The 20,785-nt window shown below is 36.6% G+C and overlaps 1 protein-coding gene across 3 annotated transcripts; it reads left to right on the top strand.

Moving 5' to 3' along the window:
- The first annotated feature begins 21 nt into the window (after window positions 1-21).
- Window positions 22-20,770, top strand: nrap (nebulin-related anchoring protein). 3 transcript variants are annotated; one of them, XM_051124810.1, is made up of 43 exons: window positions 22-230; window positions 357-451; window positions 603-690; window positions 1,874-1,978; window positions 2,081-2,185; window positions 2,306-2,410; window positions 3,967-4,100; window positions 4,167-4,266; window positions 4,376-4,483; window positions 4,566-4,673; window positions 4,761-4,868; window positions 5,483-5,599; window positions 7,152-7,256; window positions 7,387-7,494; window positions 7,689-7,802; window positions 7,945-8,043; window positions 8,130-8,234; window positions 8,346-8,453; window positions 8,535-8,642; window positions 8,775-8,972; window positions 9,705-9,809; window positions 9,969-10,067; window positions 10,152-10,256; window positions 10,355-10,462; window positions 10,583-10,894; window positions 11,993-12,097; window positions 12,878-12,976; window positions 13,073-13,177; window positions 13,290-13,397; window positions 13,479-13,592; window positions 13,689-13,886; window positions 13,974-14,078; window positions 15,628-15,726; window positions 15,819-15,923; window positions 16,105-16,212; window positions 16,307-16,618; window positions 16,722-16,826; window positions 17,898-17,996; window positions 18,086-18,190; window positions 18,800-18,907; window positions 19,003-19,314; window positions 19,399-19,551; window positions 19,793-20,770. In XM_051124810.1, the coding sequence occupies exons 1-43, from the start codon at window positions 159-161 to the stop codon at window positions 20,138-20,140; spliced, it is 5,607 nt and encodes a 1,868-aa protein (XP_050980767.1). In that variant the 5' UTR covers window positions 22-158; the 3' UTR covers window positions 20,141-20,770. The 3 variants fall into 3 exon arrangements, with proteins under 3 accessions (XP_050980767.1, XP_050980765.1, XP_050980766.1); XM_051124808.1 differs by lacking the exons at window positions 22-230; window positions 357-451; window positions 603-690; window positions 1,874-1,978; window positions 2,081-2,185 and having other exon boundaries at window positions 3,967-4,074; window positions 4,161-4,266; XM_051124809.1 differs by lacking the exons at window positions 22-230; window positions 357-451; window positions 603-690; ... (1 more) ...; window positions 2,081-2,185; window positions 10,355-10,462 and having other exon boundaries at window positions 3,967-4,074; window positions 4,161-4,266.
- Window positions 20,771-20,785: the final 15 nt, after the last annotated feature.

Below are 20,785 nucleotides of genomic sequence, written 5' to 3'. Positions count from 1 at the left end.
CATGTACTAGACACGGTCGTAGTCAGAGAGCAGATCTAAGTTTAACACAGGACAGAGACTGAGACACAAGTGGGAACAAGGGACTGTCTGGGACGCCTTGCCTTCCTGTGCTTCGTACAACTTATTTTTTTATTTTTCTGGTTTGATTTGATACAAATATGAATGTTCAAAAGTGTGCCAGGTGTGGGTTTGTGGTGTACCCAGCGGAAAAGATCAATCTCATTGGTCAGGTAAGTCTTTGACGTGTGTCTCAAAGATCTCACAAATGAAAAATGATTAAGTCTGGTTAAGTCTAATCAGGTTTTCTGTTATTCTTTTTTTTTTCACACTCTGCCTGTCTCTCTTTTCTCTTTCAGAATTGGCACAAAGCATGTTTTCACTGTGAGATTTGTAAGATGGTTCTGACTGCCAATAATTTTGTCAGCCATCAGAAAAGGCCATACTGCCAAGTGTAAGTTTTTGAGTAAATTTTGCTTGAATCTATTTTTTAGTAACAGCTAAGGCTCAGTATTTTAATAAATCAGCATTATGTTCCATTGCTTTATGGCTAAAGGCATAATTTAGTCATTTATTGTGCTAATTATTTCTCTTATATTTCATAGGCATAATCCAAAGAACAACACCTTTACCAGTGTTTATGAGACCCCTGTCAACATCAATGCCAAGAAGCAATCTGAGGCAGTCAGTGAGGTGAGGTTTTGTTTACGTCACAGACACCACAAAATACAACCAAACGTACCGTATATCTGATAAAGTACTATAGTAAAGAAACTAAGTACCTTTTCTAAGGTAATGCTGTTAAACTGAGGTGTGTTTTTATATAAAATATAAAAAAAATTAAGTAAGGCGTAATGTACAGTCATTTGATCATCATCGGAAACTAAACTCCTTCGGGGTGATTTATTTTGTGATAATGACCAGTTGACTGTGCATTACAATATAATAACAGATGTTTGTAATAGAATATAATGAATATTAAGTAAGGAATAATGTACAGTCAGCTGATCATTATTGGAAAATGAACTCCTTCAGGGTGACTTATTTTGACTGTACATTACACCACTTTAAATAAATGAATATATATAATAAGATCAAAGTTTAATTTATCTTGTTAGCTTGCTTAATTGAAAGTATCTTGTTGGTTTACTCTCACTGAGACTTTAAAATATTTAGACATTTTGAGCTCATAAACTGCTTTGAAACACAAGTATTTGTACAAAAGTACAAAGTATTGTACTTTCTTTCTTTAAAAAATCTTCCAGATTGAAAGAATCTGACACTGAGCTAGTGGTGGTCAGTGTTTTTACTGTCTGAATATTGCAATATGATTTACAAGCAAAAGTATTTAAAGAATCGAACATGGGTCATTTTGCTTGTAATACCCCCTATATGAGCTGGGTTAAAGGTCTGTTTTTAGGAGAGCTCAAAGGCCCTGGTGACTCTACAGGTTTGGAATGAGAACTGCATCTCTTCCAGTTATTTCTGTGGTGTGACATGATACTCCTCTGGCCTTCTTTATGTATTTGCTGTTTAAATTTATACCACATGAACACGGCCTACCTCTCTTCCTTTCTTGCTTCCTTTCCCTCTCTCTCTTTCTCTGAATCTCTCTCTGTGGGATCCCCAGCTGCCCCTGTCTGTCAGTGGGCTCTAAAGCGGCCTTCATGCAGACTGACAGAATGCAGACCACCATACTTAAAAGTCACATGTATAATTGTATTTCTTCCCTGAAAAATCACCTTGGGAAAATAGCAGTCACTAGCATCACTGATGTCTTTGAAAATTACTTTTTACAATATGTGATATTTCATCATTACTACATTGTTATTTATTTTTACGAACATTTCTTTCTTTATACCTCTGTGTTTTTTAGAATAAATATAGAGAAGAAGGAGAGCGTTTCATGTCCACTTTCCACTATGACATGCGATCAAAAGAAATCGAGCAAGCGCGTAAGGCCAGCCAGCTTGCCAGTCAGGTGTGTAACCTAAAAAAAATAGTAGCATAAATGCATTATGTTTAGCTGTTGACTATTTTTTTAACATAACACGTGACTGTTTTTTAATCTTTCTAAAAGCAGCAAGGTTACCAAACTGAATTTGCGGGCCAACAATCATTTTACTCGGGCAGTGCTACCAGCCAGGAAATTGTACGTGTGACCCAGGCACAGAAGACCATTAGTGATGTGAGTTATCTGATTCAGAGAATGAAAAATGAGGCTCTTTCTTTTTTGCTGCACTGATAAATGGATAAACTATGATGATGTATTACAAAGATTGACCTGATGTGGTAATTTGGGCTGCAGGTGGAATACAAACGAGGCCATGAAACACGTGTGGCGCAGTTTACCTCGGTAGCAGATACACCTGAGATGTTACATGCCAAGACTGGAGTCTCACTGGCCAGTGACGTATGGATACATTTCCAAATTGACCTTTCAGACTTACATGGCATGCATGGTTTTAAAAATCTAAGAATTTACTATACACTATATCTAGTGTAGGATTCTCTCAGGAAACTGTGGTAGTAGCCAATTCTGTCATGTTTCTAATCACTGTTGATCACAAGTAATTATTTTATATTATATTATATTATAGGATAATTATATATTTAAAGTATAGTAAATGTAACATTTTATTATATTATTTTAAAACATAAAATTTTAGTAGCCTAATGAGTTCCATAAGCTTTAATGTGAAAGCTGAATGTATCAATACAGTTTTTCCTGTTGTGTGACACTTCCGCAAGATTTTGTGGTTAATTTTCTCACAATTTCCATATACTGGTCACTTAAGCGAAATATGAAAGCAATGCATTGAGTAGACGTGTCCTGGCTGGGATGTCTAAATTGCCTAAAACATCTGGGTTTTAGCTTTGTTTTCCTATTGTTTTTATTCATTCTTAAGGTAATGACTGAAAAGTAGTTTGAACAATAGTGTGCACGCATAATACACAATCAACCAATTGTGACCAAAAGCTAAAATGAGGATAATTACAATTTCCTAGCCAGGACATGTCCAGGACATACACTACCAGTCAAAAGTTTTTGAACAGTAAGATTTTTAATGTTTTTTTTATTTTTTAAGAAGTCTCTTCTGCTCACCTAGCCTGCATTTAATTGATTTTAAGTACAGCAAAAACTGTAAAATATTGAAATATTTTTACTGTTTAAAATAACTGCTTTCTATTTGCATATATTTTAAAATGAAATTTATTCCTGTGATTTCAAAGCTGAATTTTTAGCATCATTACACCGTCACATGATCCTTCAGAAATCATTGTAATATTCTGATTTGCAAAAAACATTTATTTATAATAATTAATTGTTATTAACATAATTAATGTTATTATGTTGTAAACAGCTGAGTAGAACTTTTTCACATTTCTAAAAGTATTAATTTCTATAATTTCTTTCCCACAAAAAAAGAATTGTACTGACTCCAAGCTTTTAAATGGCATAGTGTATAAATTTACAAAAGCTTTTTATTTCAGATAAATGTTGATCTTTGTATCTTTCTGTTCATCAAAGAATCCTTTGTTCGCAACTGGTTTAAATACTGATAATAATAATAGTGAAATGTTTCTTGAACAGCAGATCAGTATATTAGAATGATTTCTGAAGGATCATGTGACACTGAAGACTGGAGTCATGATGCTGAAAATGTAGCTTTGATCACAGGAATAAATTGCATTTTAAAACATATTCAAACAGAAAACAGTTATTTTAAATAGTAAAAATATTTCACAATATTACTGCATTTTCTGTATTTTGAAACAAATAAATGCAGGCTTGGTGAGCAGAAGAGAATTCTTTAAAAAACATTAAAAATCCTACTGTTCAAAAACTTTTGACTGGTACTATATGGTCATACAGATTTATCTAGTGGCCCTTCTCTTAACCCCTGCTTATATGATTAGTTTTGGCACAAATTGTGTTTCTTAATTATGTTTTATGTTGATTCAAAGGTAAAATACACCGAAGAATATGAGCAGTCTAAAGGAAAGGGCAGTTTTCCGGCTATGATCACTCCAGGATATGAAATGGCAAAGAAAGCCAATACATTGGCTAGCAATGTAAGTAAAATCTACATTGCAGAAAAGTTCAGTTTCTGTCCTACCAGATGCACTTTGAGTTGATTATTCCTTTCTTTTTTATTCAGGTGGAGTATAAAAAAAGGCCATGAAGAACGAGTGTCAAAGTACACCACTGTGACGGATACTCCTGATGTACTTCTAGCTAAAAATCAGGGGAAGATTGTCAGTGACGTAAGTGAATAGATTTTTTTTTTTATCCATATCCGTTAATTTTGCATGTGTCTACACTGAGGATTATCATCCATATTTGTAAATTTTGCATTTCCTTCCATGAAAACAGTATGTCTACACTGAGGATTATGAACAACAGAGGGGCAAAGGCAGTTTTCCTGCCCACTTCACTCCTGGATACCAGGTGGCCAAAAAAGCAGGCGAGATGGCCAGCAAAGTAAGTATCCAAATGTGTAAATCACATGTAAATGTTAGCTACATGTGCATGCCAGTTGTAATCTAGTGTTGTTGTTGTGCAGGTGAAATACCAACAGAAATACGAGCAGGAGATTAAGGGCAAAGCCAGCACTGATGCCGGTTCCGCAGAGTTTGCTCTGGCCAAAGAGAATGCAGAACACTTCAGTCAGGTGACACAGTGTGCTTTCTGCGCCATACAGAGTCTTTGTGGTTACATCCTCGCATATGGTTATAATAAATGTCTTTGATTCCTTTAGCATGCCTATACTGAGGAATATGAACAGCAAAAGGGCAAGGGCAGCTTCCCTGCTATGATTACCCCTGGATACCAGATGGCTAAGAAAGCCCATGACATAGCCAGTGATGTGAGTATCAGCGCATCATCGCTGCTAAAGTGGTCTGTCATATTAGATGTTCCACTTTTCACAGTGGGAAATAGACTGGTTCTGTCCCAGTCAGCGCTCAGGGTTATATTTAAATCTCTTTACATTTTAATGGCAGGTTTGCATTCACTAGAGCATTTCGCAGCTCTTTCAAAGTTCCTCTGAAACCCTCCACCATCCCCAGCTCCACCTGTATATATCTGCTACAGGTTATTATATATGCTACTTGTGCAGCAGCAGGATGTAAAACTAGAAAAATACAAGCCAAAATAATAAAAAAAACTGTAATAGCATATAAATAATACCAAAATAACACTAATCCCAGTTAATGTTTTCTCACCTTGGCCTGTCATCACTAAGAGGAATATGTGCATTTTCTCCCATGACTCCTGTCAGTAATCCACTGTTGTCACTCTAGAGGCATCAAAAGGACATATTTAGACACACTGACTGCCTAAATGACTGATTGTGTATGTTCTCTCATGTCACAGGAATTCATCCTGACAGATCAGACATCCTAAACAGTAGATTGAGCACTTTCTGGGATTGTATTTGAACACCTTTCTCATCCCCCTCTCTCCATGTTTAACCTGCAGCTGAAATACAAGAAGGATTTGAACAAGATGAAGGGATCTTCTGCATACCACACTTTAAACACTGACGACAACCTGACTCTGAAGTGTGCACGCAAGATCAACAAGCTTGTGAGCGAGGTGAGCGATTTACGCCCTTGGTCCATTGCGTACATCAAGTGCAGATGAACAAATGGAGGGCATACAGTTGAGGTCAAAAGTTTACATACACCTTGCAGAATCTGCAAAATGTTAATTATTTCACCAAAATAAGAGGGATCATACAAAATGCATGTTATTTTGTTATTTAATACTGACCTGAATAAGTCCACAAGATAAAATAATAGCTGAATTTATAAAAACTACCCTTTCAAAAGTTTACATACTCTTGATTCTCAATACTGTGTTGTTACCTGAATGATCTACAGCTGTATATATATATATATATTTTGTTTAGTGATAATTGTTCATGAATCCCACAAATTGTGCAGTTTTTGTGTATTTTAACCCTTTCCAACAATGATTGTATGATTTTAAGATCCATCTTTTCACAATGAGGACAACTGAGGGACTAATATGCAACTATTACAGAAGGTTCAAATGCTCACTGATGCATTAAAAGCTAGGGGTGCAAACTTTCAAACAGAATGAAGATTATTCTGCCTAAATATCATATTTTGTTTCATTTAGTACTGCCCTTCAGAAGCTACAGAAGATACTTACATGTTTCCCAGAAGACAAAATAAGTTAAATTTACCCTGAATGTCAAATTCCAAAAGTTTTCACCCCCAGCCCTTAATGCGTTGTTTTCTTCTGAAGCATCACTGAGCGTCTGAACCTTCTTGTAATATTTGCATATGAGTCCCTCAGTTTTCCTCAATGTGAAAAGATGGATCTAAAAATTATACAGTCATTTTTGGAAAGGGTTCAAATACACAAAAATGTTGAAAAACCAAGGAATTCGTGGGGCCTAAATGATTTTTCTTGCAGACAGCAGGCAAAAAAAAAAAAAAGTGTGGATCATTCAAGTAACAACAAAGCATATTAAGAATCAAGTGTATGTAAACTTTTGAACAGGGTCATTTTTAAAATGTAACTATTATTTTCTCTTGTGAATTATATGTAAACATCTTTTATGTGAAATACCTTATTCAGGTCAGTACTAAATAAAAAAAATAACAGGCATTTTGGTAAAATAATTAACATTTTGCAGATTTTTCAAGGTGTATGTAAACTTTTGACCTTAACTGTATTTACTTTTGCCCATTAACACATTTAGAAACAGCATTGATTAGTTAGCTGAAAATGTGTAACATGGCTTTCTACGTGCAAAAAGACAAAGAGAGGGTCAGTGAACTCATCTGTCATCAGCTCAGTCAGACATAACGTCTCCACACCTGCATTCTCCACATCCTATGAGCCTAGCTACTCACAGACATAAACAAAGACAACACACAAGCCCAGGGGACACATAATCTTTCTATTTTCACCCTCTCACTTGACCAGTAGATCCTTTTGCATGCCACAGCGTATACCTGATGACGCCATAAACAATTCTGCATCCTCATCCTACCCTGATTTACAAGCAAATGTCAAAAGGGCACATGGTTTTCTCTATGCAGCACAAGTGATAGAGACTTAAAATTCCACAACATCATTGCCTACGTGACACACATATCCTCCCGTTATGCAGGTTGAATACAAGAAGGACCTCGAGACCACCAAAGGCCACAGCATCAACTACTGCGAGACGCCACAGTTCAAGAATGTGTCAAAGATCGCCAAGTATACCAGTGATGTGAGTGCCTCGCCAGTGATATGACTGCTATATACAAAGAATGACAGCATATTCTATATTTAAGGTGTTGCTGTGCTGGGCACTTGTGTGCAGTCATTAGCAAGCTCATTCACTCTGCCTGTCATTGCAGAATAAATATAAAGAAAATTACACCAATCACATGAAGGGGCACTATGAGGGCGGTGGCATTGACAAGAAGACCATGCATGCCATGAATGTCAGAAAGCTTGCCAGTGATGTAAGACAAAAGCCATTTTACTTCTCATACATATTTTTTTGTGTGTGTGCTCATATTTAATTGCACAGGCACTCTCTATTCTATTTCTATTCTATCTACTTGTTTTTTATTTCTTTAGAATCTATATTGCCATATAGAATTGCCAGGCATAAATCAGAGTGTTTACATATTCTCTAATACCATCTAAATTTTAGATTGCCTACAAGTCAGAATATGAGCAGGAGAAGCATGTGCAGAATGAGTACAATTATCCAGCTACCATCACTCCATCCTATCAGTCACAGAAAAAACTGGAGCCACTCAAAGACGTAAGTCTATCATTGTTGTAGCTATAAACTTATTGTCTTTCAGTAATTATGCCATCCTGACTTGCTTGAATAGTGCTGCCGAATTAGCTTCATGCTTGTCAACATGCAAGTTAATCTAAATATGTGTCTTTTCCCTACACAGAAAAACTACAGACAGCATATTGACAAGCTGAAATACAGCCAGGTTACAGACACTCCTGAAATTGTGCAAGCCAGAATCAATGCCCATCAGTTCAGCGATGTAAGTCTAATTTGTCCTTGTCATTGAGTGTTTAAGTGAATTTAATATAACATAACTTAAGCCTCACATATAATCTCTCATTTAAGCTGAACTACAAAGCTGACTATGAGAAGACAAAGACGCAGTACACATTATCTCAAGATACGCCAGAAATTAAAAAGGCCAAAGCCAATGCAGAGCTTGTTAGCGATGTAAGCCTATACTCACACATTCCAGAACATTGCCACATTGTTTGTCATCCATATATATAGTTCACAGGTGTTGATTGTGTTGTTAAGTGTCGTCTTCCTGCACGTTCACAGATCAAATACAAAGAGAACTGGGAGAAGAACAAATCCAAAGCATGTGAAATCGGCCTGGACACACTGACATTCAAAGCTGCCAAAGCCTCTCGAGACCTGGCTAGTGATGTAAGAGTCAAATGTTCAATGTTTATATATGAACGTCATTAAAATTTTCCTTGAGTTGATTTGATTTCTTGGGCTGCACAGATCAAGTATAAGGAAGCATATGCAAAGAACAAAGACAAAGCCATCGGAATGGATGTGAGTGACTCCAAAACACTGCACTCCCTTCAGGTGGCCAAACTTAGCAGTGAGGTAAGCCCGAGTAGTAAGTCAGGTTAAGTTAAACAAAAGTGTATTTCCCCATTAATATGAATGTGCAATCTCAGATTTTTCAGATGCTATTAAGCCTAAACAAATAAACATTTTTTTTTTTTTTTGCCATAGGTCGCTTATAAAAAGAATTCTAAGGAGACTCAATCCAAGTGCAATCTGCCTCTGGACATGGTGAATCTGAGTCATGCTAAAAAGGCTCAGGCCCTTGCGAGTGATTTGGATTACAGGAAGAAGTTACATGATTACACGGTCCTGCCTGATGACATGAAAGTGCAGCAAGCTAAGAAAGCCTACCAACTTCAGAGTGATGTAAGAGGAAAAAAGTCTGTCTGTTTGAAGATCTGATACACATTATGTACCTTTATGCATGCTGTGTAGATTAGGGTCAGAAATTAACAAGGGCTTGTAACAAAAATGCCTCATTAATTCAAGACAAAGGGGCAAAAATGCCCATGCACATTTAAACAACGTTTTGCAGCCGTCGCGATTAAAATGAAATGTGAAAATTAATGAAAAGTGTCAATTTGCGGAATTGCTTTTAGATTAGCTCACACTGCATTAGTTGTGTGCAGAGTTGAGCCTTATAACCAATCAAATGCGTTTTTGCATAATGTGTGCTAGACTTGGCTAATGTCGTTTGTCTATAAAGCTAGAATGTGACTTGACCAAAACGAAACAAAAACCGTTTATATTGTTTTCTAAATTGATATTAATAATCATTATTATGATATAAAGAGCAATAATATACAATAATGCTTTCTGTCATAATATTGCAGCCCTGCATGTTTTTACATGTATAATTTAGACACAATTTTAAACAGTCTATTGTTATTGACAGCAATTTAAGATATTGATTAAAGTAACTGGATAAATATAAGTATTTGACATTAAAAACAACATATGGTTTTTATAATAATAAGGTGATTGCCCTCACAAATGTAAAAAAATGCCCCTGGAAATCAATTCTGGGGGCAAATATTGCTCCTTAATGGAAAAGTACATTTCTGACCCTGATGTGGATATTTAATTTGGCTCTTTTAGAACCAGTACAGATCAGACCTGACCTGGATGAAAGGAGTTGGATGGGAAGCTGATGGCTGCCTGGATGTAGAACAAGCCAAGAAAGCAGGAGAACTAGTCAGTGAGGTTGGTCATCACAAAATTTTGATTCTCTACTGATTAGACTCACATATCTGGTCACCAGGATTTTCATAGGCTAACTTTACAAACAAGATTTCTTTGGTCTTCACCAGGAAGACAATACTGGAATTTTCCTCTAAGTGTGCGTTTTCCACCTCTTTATAGAAAAAGTACCGCCAGAAGGTCGACAGAGTGAAATTCACACAAGTAGCAGACACTCCTTCCATCATACATGCTAAGAAGAGCCAAGAGCTGCAGAGTGGGGTAAGATATGATCCATCCGAATGGATATTTCTCTCATTTAACTGGAGTCCTGTCTGAGACTGATTGGCCTGTTCTCATCCTCAGCTGGCGTACAAAGCGGGTACTGAACAGACAATGCACCAGTACACTATGAGCAAAGATGAGCCTCTCTTCAAGCAAGCCAAAGCTAATGCAGAGCTTCTCAGTGAGGTATGAACTGATTCACTTGAACCTGTTGCTTATGTTGCACCAATAACCCACACATGAACTAACAACCCACCGCCTGTTTTTAAACTGGTGATTTTCAGAAAACATATAAGAGTAGTTGGGAGGAGCAGAGGGAGAAGGGTTTTGAACTAGGCTTGGATACACTTTCAATTCTCGCTGCCAAAACAACAAGAGATCTTGCCAGTGATGTGAGTGAATACTGACACACCCTACTGATTCACATAACTCACCTAGCACTCAGAAAGACTGAAAGTTCACGTATAGTGACTGATCTAATGTACCATTACTGATATTCCATATGTGTCTAGGTGAAGTACAAGCAAGATTATGAGATGACAAAAGGGAAGATGATTGGCGTGAAGACTGTGTCAGGTGATTCTCAGTTGGCTCACTCAACCAAGGCCACCAAACTCCAGAGTGACCTCAACTACAAGAAAGAGTATGAGGACGCCAAGACCAAATACAGTGCCTCACTTGATATGATGACCCTCACCCATGCCAAGAAAGCCCAGGAACTGGCCACTGAGAAAAATTACAAAACATTCTTACATGATTACACCATCTTGCCAACTGATATGAAGGTGGAATGGGCCAAGAAAGCCTACGGCCTACAGAGTGATGTAAGAGCATTCCCAGCATTCATTTTAATGACTTGTAAAGCCAAAACATGCATATTGTTTGGAATTATATCAGGGTCAGAAATTGACGAGTGCTTGTGGTAAAAATGCCACCAAAATGAACAAAAATGCCCCATAAATACAAGACAAAGTGGCAAAAAAATGCCCTGCACAGTTAAACAACGTATTACGGCTGTCCTGACTAAAATAATATGTGAACATTATTTTTTTAAAAAGTAACATTTAGAAAACATTTAGATTACATTTAGATTCGCTCACACTGCATTAGCTTTTACATGCTGTTTTGTGCAGTGTTAAGCCTTATAACCAATCAAACTTGTTTCTGTTGAATGTAGAAATGCATTGGCCAATTAGAGGTGCTTACTGTAGATTAGTCAGCGCTGAAAACGCTGGAGCTGTTGATGACGGCGCACATTTTATATTGTTTTCTATATCAATATTAATAGTCATTATTACAATATAAAAAGCAATAATCTACAATATTAATATTTTGTCATAATTATTGCAGCCCTGTGAGCTCCTGTTTTTTACATGTATAATTTAGATACAATTTTAAACAGTCTATTGTTATTGACAGCTTAAAATATCTTATGGTGTTTATAATAATATGGTGTATAAAAAAATTGCCAAATGTAAAAAATGCCCCTGGAAATCAATTCCAGGGGGCAAATATTGCCCCTAATGAAAAAGTTAATTTCTGACCCTGAGTTATACGTGACCCTGGACCACAAAACCAGTCATAATGGTCAATTTTTTTTAAAATTGAGATTCATGCATCATCTGATACAACTATTTGAGATACAACTATTTGAAACTATTGAAAAAAAATCAAAATATTGAAAAAAGTTGTCCAAATGAAGTTCTTAACAATGCATATTACTAGTCAAAAATTAAGTTTTCATATATTTATATATTGATATATTTACTTAATACCCTAATGATTTTTGTCATAAAAGAAAAATCAATAATTTTGGGCCATACATTGTATTTTTGGCTATTGTTACAAATATACCTGTGCTGCTTAAGACTGGTTTTATTGTCCAGGGTCACATATGCATCAAAATTTTGTTTTCTTCACAGAAAAAGTATCGCTCTGACCTGAACTGGATGAAAGGGGTGGGATGGGAGACCACTGGATCCCTGGATATACAGCAGGCCAGAAAAGCTACAGATTTAGCTAGTGAGGTACAGATCGACCTCTCATGAACATAACCAACCATAGACACTTAATGTAATAGTTTTTCATCTTACAGCTCCTAAAATCAAGCAACTTGAGGAGTCACTTGATTTTTAGGTCATCAGCAGGTCTCTCTGAAAATTAAGTGCATACACAACCACTAGAAGAGCAGTTATGAAATGCTTGCATAGCAAATAGCTTAGGTGATAGGTTATATTTAGCAGGTGCAGGAATAGGAATGAACACTTTTCTCATTTCATCAGCACCTTGTATATTTTATTAGAACCTTGTATCAGCACACATTGCTGAGAACTATATTAAAATTTATATTGTTAAATAATGTTAATTTTTAGAAATCTGACATTTCTGGCTAGAAGAGTATTTTGCTATTGCTTTTTTTATTAACTAAAGAATATTTGATATTAATTTAAATCTGGAGATATGAAACAAACAGAATGATTTAAAAATTTGAATTTAAAACAGAGACACGTTATGACATCAAGAGCTGCTTTTATGATAGAAGCCATGACTATTATTAGATGCACTTCACTTTAAGTACAGATGTTAAACTCAGCTAAAATAGAGAAGCACATGCCTGGGGATAGAATTTCGATTACGCATCTGTTTAAAGGTATTATGAAATGATTGAACCATATCGTCCTTGAAATGAAAGACCTTGGGGGCCGTACACCCAAGAGACAGTTCCTACAATAAATTCAAAACACACTCTACATCTCTTAGCACTGACAATTGATATAAATCTTTGCCATGTGTTGTGTTTGTTCCAGAAAAAATACAGACAGGATGTGAGTGCTCTGAAGTTCACCAGCGTGGAGGATACACCAGAGATGGTCCAGGCCAAAATCAGCAGCAAACTGGTTCTTGATGTATGTCTTCATTTTATACACATACAATTATCTATGTATTGAATTGGAGGCAATGTATGTGATTGTGAACATGTGAGATACCTTCATGTTTAATAGAGATTATACAGAGAGAAAGGAGAGAACGAAATGCACAAGTACACACTGGTTGGAGATATTCCAGAGCATGTGCAAGCTAAGATCAATGCCATGAACCTCAGTGAGGTGAGAATCCATTACACACACTGCTGTTCCTTTTCCCGAACCTATTAAACCCATGCACAAACAAATTAATTTCCACATTAAACTGCTAAAACTAGAATTCTTTTCTAAATAGTCACACTACAAAGAGTCCTGGAGAAAGATCAGAGATGGTGGCTACAAGTTGCGCTTGGATGCTATTCCATTCCAAGCAGCCAAATCTTCTGGAGAAATCCTCAGCGATGTGAGTATTTTGTACACAATAGACAAATTACAGTTTGTTCTGTTTATCCGTCTGTCTAACTGTATAAATGTTTACCTCCAGCAAAAATACAAGGCACAGTTTGAGAAGACAAAAGGGAAGATGATTGGGCTAAAGGGACTACAGGATGACATAAACATTGCTCACTCAGTGCATGCCACAAATATACAGAGTGATGTGAGTATTCCAGCAGAATGAGCAAGGAATGAAGTACCACAAATATGAGTTCAAAAGTTTATGCTCAAGTGATTGATCAACTTCCTATGTCCTTAGCTCAAATACAAAAAGGACTCTTCGAGCGTGCATTCTCAGTTCCATCTACCAATGGATATGTTGGATGTGCTCCACGCTAAGAAGGCCCAGTCTCTGGTCAGTGATCAGGACTACAGACTTACATTGCACAAGTATACAACACTGCCGGATGACCTCAAAGTGCAGGCTGCCAAGAGAGCATATGAACTGCAGAGTGAGGTAATGGCTTATTCAATACACTTGGACTTGTATTACTAATGCTCATTGTTCCACAGATGTCTCTTAAACATTTTATTTATGCAATAGAAAATCTACCGCTCTGATCTGAACTACCTTCGTGGTGCGGCCTGGATTGCCACTGGTGCCCTACAGATTGAGGGATCCAAACGGGCCACAGATCTAATTAGCGAGGTATGAATGGCTATTTAGATTTTAACATCTTGTTTCAGCATAGTCATCTGCATTACTGTTCAAAAGTTAGATTTTTCTTGAAAAATTAATTTAGCAAGGATGCATTCAATTGATGACTTTTTATTCCCAGAATTGTGAGATATAAACTTGCAATTCTGAGGAATGAAGTCAGAATTGCATGATATAAACTCACAATTCTAACTTTTCTTCTGAAAATTGCGTGATATGGACTCTATAAATTGTGAGATAAAAATTTGCAATTCTGAGTCAGAAACACTAATTTGCTAGTCAGAATTGTGAGTTTTTATCTCGCAGTTGTTAGTTTATAGCTCGTAATTCCGACTTTATAACTCGCAATTGCGAGCTAATATCACACAATTCTGACTTTATAACTCGTAAGTGCAAATTTATATCTCACAATTCTGACTTTATACTTTGCTACTGTTTAAATTACACAATTCTGACTTTATAACTCACAACTGCGTGAGCAATTGCGAGATATGAATTGAGAGATATTTGCAATTCTGAGAACGTATTCTTTTTAGTATCAGTCTTTTTCCCCCTCATAACTCGCAATTGCGCAAAAAAGTCAGAATGAAGTCAGAAGGCAGAAATGAAGTCAGAATTGCGTGATATAAACTCGCAATTGCGAGATATAAATTGTGAGATATAAATTTGTAATTCTGAATCAGAAACTCTCATTTGCGAAAAAAAGTCAGAATTGTGAGTTTTTATCTCGCAATTGTTAGTTTATATCTCTCAATTCTGACTATCACTTGCAATTGCAAGTTTAAATCACATAATTCTGAGGAAAAAAGTCAGAATTGCATGTTTGTATTATGCAATTCTGAGAAAAAAAGATTTGAATTTAAATGTCTTATACCTTTAATAAAAAATAAATGAAGGTAATTGTGACTTTTTATCTCATGTTTACATCTTGCAATTCTAACTTTTTATTCTCAGAATTGTAAAGAATTGAGAAATTAAGCCAGAATTGCATGATATAAACTCGCAATTGCGAGATAAAAATTGAGATATAAATTCGCAATTTTGAGAACATATCAGTCATTTTTTCCCTTCAAAACTGGACTTTATAACTGGCAATTGCGCAAAAAATCAGAATTGTGAGCTATAAACTCTCATTTGCGAGAAAAAAGTTAGAATTGTGAGTTTTTATCTCGCAATTTTGAGTTTATATCTCGCAGTTCTGACTTTATAACTCGTAAGTGCAAGTTTATACCTCACAATTCTGAGAAAAAAAAGTCAGAATTTATATCAGCTAACAATAGCTGGAAGCGAATGACACCGGAAGCCAGACATATTAAATGTACAAATGCCAGCGTTCGTTGTTATGGGAAAAATAAGATGGATAATTTCAAAATGCTGCAGTTTTAGTCTACTTTTGCTAAAATAAATGCAGCATTGGTGGATATAAGAAACTTCTTTCAAAAGCTTCAAAAATCTTACAGACTCCAAACTTTTGAATGTTATTTTGTGTTTTTAATTTGCGTTATAAATGTATTTATTATGTATTTCTTTTGCCTAACAGAAAAAGTATCGCCAGCAGCCCTACTCATTCAAACACACATCTGTCACGGATTCTCCAGATATTGTGCACGCTAAGACCAGTAGTAAAATCACTAATGAGGTAAGAGAACATTCCCATATTGTTTCAGTGTTTTATTATTTCCAGCAAAACAAGGATTATAATGTTTTGTGGTCTGGTCTGATGTTATTTAGCGCTTGTACAAAGAAAAGGGCGAGAACTTCAGGCACAACTACACCATTACTGCCGAGAGACCTGAAATCACCCAGGCCAAGATTAACGCTGCTAACTTCAGTGATGTAAGATGAGCCTTCCAAGTCTATTTTAGTGTTTATGGATATTGCTACATCATAAAAAATCCCCTATTTCAAACTCAAGTCGATAGCTCATTTTAAAGATATTCTAAAGAAGAACTATTAAATAGAACCCACATGCAAGACGTTAAAGAAAAAAGGTTGAACATTTTCTGTTTTGTTTCAGGTTAAATACAAGGAGTCATGGCATACGCTCAGAGCTCAGGGTTATAAACTCACCATGAAGGATATCCCGTTCCAGGCTGCCAAAGCCTCTACCAGCATTGCTAGTGATGTAAGAATACCCTCTCTAAATTTACACACATAAACATCTATGGTCAAAATCAGCTTTGATAAACTCCAGTTCACATGTTCTTTTGCCTTGGTAGGTCCAGTACAAGCACAACCATCTACTAGAGAAGGGCAAGCACATTGGTGCTCGTAGTGTTCATGAAGACTCGAACCTAATGCACTGCTTAGAGATGGGTCGTCTGCAGAGTGACCAGCATTATCGCAAAGATGCTGCATCTGTTAGTGGCCAGTACCTGCTGCCTCTAGACATGGTGAACCTGGTTCATGCCAAGAAAGCCCAGGCCTTAGCCAGTGACCAGGATTACAAGACTCACTTACACTCTTACACAGTCCTACCTGATGATATAAAGGTGCAATGGGCCAAAAAGGCATATGACCTGCAGAGCCAGGTTAGAAAGATGGCTGATGGTTGATCTTAATCTTGATTTTTGGTTTCATAACAGAAGACTGACAAGGCAATCACTATAATCATGTCTTCTTTATTTTTCATAGAATGTATACAAATCAGATCTGAACTTCATGAAGGGGGTGGCCTGGGACTCAGTAGGTGCACCTCAACTGGAGTCTGCAAAGAAGGCTGGAGAGCTCATTAGTGATGTAAGTTGCACTTAATTTAACATGAAATCAAAAATGAGCCTGTTTACATTCCTTAAGGATTAGTTCACTTCCAGAGTAAAAATTTTCTGAAAATGTACTCACCCCCATGTCATCCAAGATGTTCGTCTTTCTTTCTTCAGTCGAAAAGTAATTAAGGTTTTTGAGGAAAAAATTCCAGGATTTTTCTCCATATGGTGGACTTCAATGGGGATCAGTGGGTTGAAGGTCCAAATTTTAGTTTCAATGCAGCTTCAAAGGGCTCTACATGATCCCAACTGAGGAATAATTGTCTTATCTAGCGGAACGACCGGTCATTTTTCACGAATTACATTATCACATTGAAAAAGTCATGTGTGGTTAGTTCTTCGTCTGTGTACTCTGGTTCAAAAAGGTAGGGTAGGGCAAAAAGCTCCATCTCATTTTCCCTTCCAACTTCAAAATCGTCCGACATCGTTGTTATACCTATTGTAAAGGGCGTTTGACTTTCTTTGCATTTTCGATTTGTAAACATTGGGTCGGTACTTCCAACTACATCACACGTGACCTTTCCAACGTGACTACATAATGTGTGATGTCAAGCTAATGCAAGACAAGCATTTGCTTGTATAATTGTTATTTTTTTATTTAGAAAATGACCAATCGTTTCATTAGATAAGAGCCTTATTCCTCAATTGGGATCATTTAGAGCCCTTTGAAGCTGCATTGAAACTGCAATTTGGACCTTCATCCCATTGATCCCCATTGAAGTCCACTATATGGAGAAAAATCATGGAATGTTTTCTTCAGAAACCTTAATTTCTTTTCGACTGAAGGAAGAAAGACATGAACACCTTGGATAAGATGGGGGTAAGTAAATTATCAGGAAATTTTTATTCTGGAAGTGAACAAATCCTTGGAATGTAATGCATAACCAATGGTTTACCAATGGATAACATTGTTTTTTACTTTTTAAATGTCCAGTTTTAATCATATTAGTGAAGTAAATACAGTATTACAGTATACTGTATTAAATCATACCATGTAAGATTATAGTTAACAGTGAATGCTTTTCTTCACCGTTACCTTCTGTAGAAGAAGTATCGTCAACATCCTGACAGTCTAAAGTTCACTCAAGTTGCTGATTCACCTGATATCATCCACGCAAAGAACAGCTACATGCAGTGTAGTGAGGTAAACTTCGCCCAGCATTCTTTTACCAATGTGTGTTTCCATTGGTTGTTTTGGGTGATGTGAATAACAAAAGTTTTGTCTTGTTTCAGAGGATGTATAAGTCTGGAGACTCTGACTCTATGCACAAATACACGCTACCTCCCGATCATCCTGACTTCATCAGAGCAAAGGTCAACGCTCAGCAAATTAGCGATGTAAGTTTACTGATTGATACTCTTAAGGGGAGACACTGCAGGCCAAAATATGTATGCAAATGTATGCAAATTAGTGCATATTTCATTAAACAGTGCCTCATTTGCCTATTTAATCCTAACATTTAAAAAAAAAACTTGTAATGCAAAAAAGTTTGCAATTATTATCAGTTTGCAATTATTTTTTACCCTATTCACCTGCACTATCTCACCTTAAAAGAGGTATTTCATTCTTATTATGCAACTGTTCAAAAGTTTGTCTTTGAAGAAGTCTTTTCATAAAGGCTTCACTTTTAAAGGCTGCATTTATTCGATGAAAACTACAATAAAAACTGTTATTGTGAAATATTATTATAAATATTATTAGAATTTAAAATAACTATATTTCTTTTAAAACCGTAGTTTCTTATAAAACTATAGACAGTTTTAAAATGTATTCAAATATGATTTGTTTTTGTGATGGCAGTTTCAGAAGCCATTACTCCCATCTTCAGTGCCACATGATCCTTCAGAAATCAAAAAAAAATTTAAGTAGCAAAAACTTTCCAACAATAACATGTAAGATAGTGTACATACTTCATACTATGTTCCATTTTCTCTTTCATTTTGCAGAAAGTGTATAAACAATCAGGTGAGCAGGTAAAAACTGCAGGTTACGACCTCAGGTTAGATGCCATTCCCTTCCAGACAGCCAAAACCTCCAGAGAAATTGCTAGTGATGTAAGTCAAAATTTGCCAAATTATGAACTGTTTTCTTAAAGAAAACCCAGCTTTACAATTGTATTTTAATATCGTGTTGTACCATTCCTTCTCAGTTCCGCTACAAGGAGGCATTTGTCAAAGGGAAGGGTCAGCAGGTCGGCCTCCTCAGTGTTGAGGATGACCCCAAGATCAGACACTCGCTGGCTGTAGGGAAGCTGCAGAGCGACAACGAGTACAAGAAGCAGTTCCAGGAGACACGCTCTCAGTTTAAGATCCATGGTGACCAGCCTGAGTTCCTGCATGCTAAGAAGAGCCAGGCTCAGCTCAGCAACCTCAACTATCGCCAGCATCTTCATGACTACACCTGCGATCCTAATCAGCTCAACGTTAAACACGCTAAACAGGCCTACCAGCTGCAGAGCGATGTGAGAACAGTTTTGGGATTATTCACTGAGTTATGACAAACTGTATTATTGCCGTTGTATGCTAATGTGACTCTGTGGTTGCAGGTGAACTACAAATCAGATTTGAACTGGATTAAAGGTGTGGGCTGGACCCCACCAGGCTCTCATAAGGCAGAAATGGCCCGACGTGCAGCAGAACTTGGCCTTGCTGAAGGAGTGACCACTGACGAGGCTATTGCTAAGTATCAGGAGCTAATGGTGAGACACAACTCTACATCACAGTATTTTACATTATCTAAATATGACTTGTTTGCTTTGTTCCAAAACCTGGCTAAAACAAGTTGTCTTAGAAGGCATGTTAAGTTGGCAGTGGCCTTCAAGTCAAATCAAATGCTGCTTCAATATACAGGAACAGAGCAATTTGACATTTTTACAATTTTACCACATTACCAAATTGCCTCTATTTCCTCTCCCTCATAATGCATTTCTTCTGTCTCAGATGCTCCAGAGACAGCAGGAGTTCCAGGATCAACAGGAATCCACCACAGAACAGACGGAGACCACAAAGGAGTTCCAGCAGCCAGGAGTCAATCCTGATGCTATGGAGATCCTCCACGTCAAGAGGAAGAAGACAATTCACACCACATTTAAGCAGGCCAAGACCACAAAATCCATCACGTCACAGTCTGTTGCTTCCCACTCAACCACAAGTCAGTCTACCACCAACCAGTCCACCAAGAAACAATCCATTATGAGCCAGTCTCACGCTGATGAATCCACCGCGAGACAGATGAGTGAAAACCGGGCCATTACAGATCAAGCTGCTGCGAAGTCAGGAACAATGTAATCTGTCATTTCTGTCTTCCTTACTTTTGTTTTTTAAATTTAATTTATGAACATCATGTAGATCCTGATGTTCTTTAATTGTGTTTTTGATTGATCCATAAATGAAGGATATTTAGATGAAAAGTGAATGTGAAGATGGTTATAAGTGAAAAGTGAACATGAAGATGGTTAAAGTAAGTTCAGACTGTAAAGCATGGTTGGTTTTAATTTTATTCTGGTTTAATGAATGTGGTTATAGTTATTAAGGTTTCGAGAAGATATCAAACAAAGCTGGACAGTGTATGTAAAGAACAGGGGTGAGCATGATTTGATCATGAAAGTAGATAAAATATTTGCTGGAATATTTTTTTCATTTTTTATTTGCTGGAAATGCAATAACCAAGAATCATTTGTAAAATGGCTGATTACATTTATAACATTTCATTTGTTCCTCTGGTGGATTTGACAGCTATCTCTGCTGGTGGTTCTGAAATAGTTCTATTTGAGTTACTGGATATAATGTATGTCTATCAAGCTGCACTTTATAAGAAAGAACAGCAACTCTGCTAGCAGAGTGAAATACTGTAGCTGAACTGTAATAAGTAAATGTGTGAATTATGAGAAGGATAATAAATGTTCTTTTGGTTTTCAATTGTCTTTCATAAAA

The sequence above is a fragment of the Labeo rohita genome, chromosome 12 (assembly GCF_022985175.1).
Source record: "Labeo rohita strain BAU-BD-2019 chromosome 12, IGBB_LRoh.1.0, whole genome shotgun sequence".
NCBI classification, from domain to species: Eukaryota; Metazoa; Chordata; class Actinopteri; order Cypriniformes; family Cyprinidae; genus Labeo; species Labeo rohita.
This window is presented reverse-complemented; position numbering and strand designations above follow the sequence as displayed.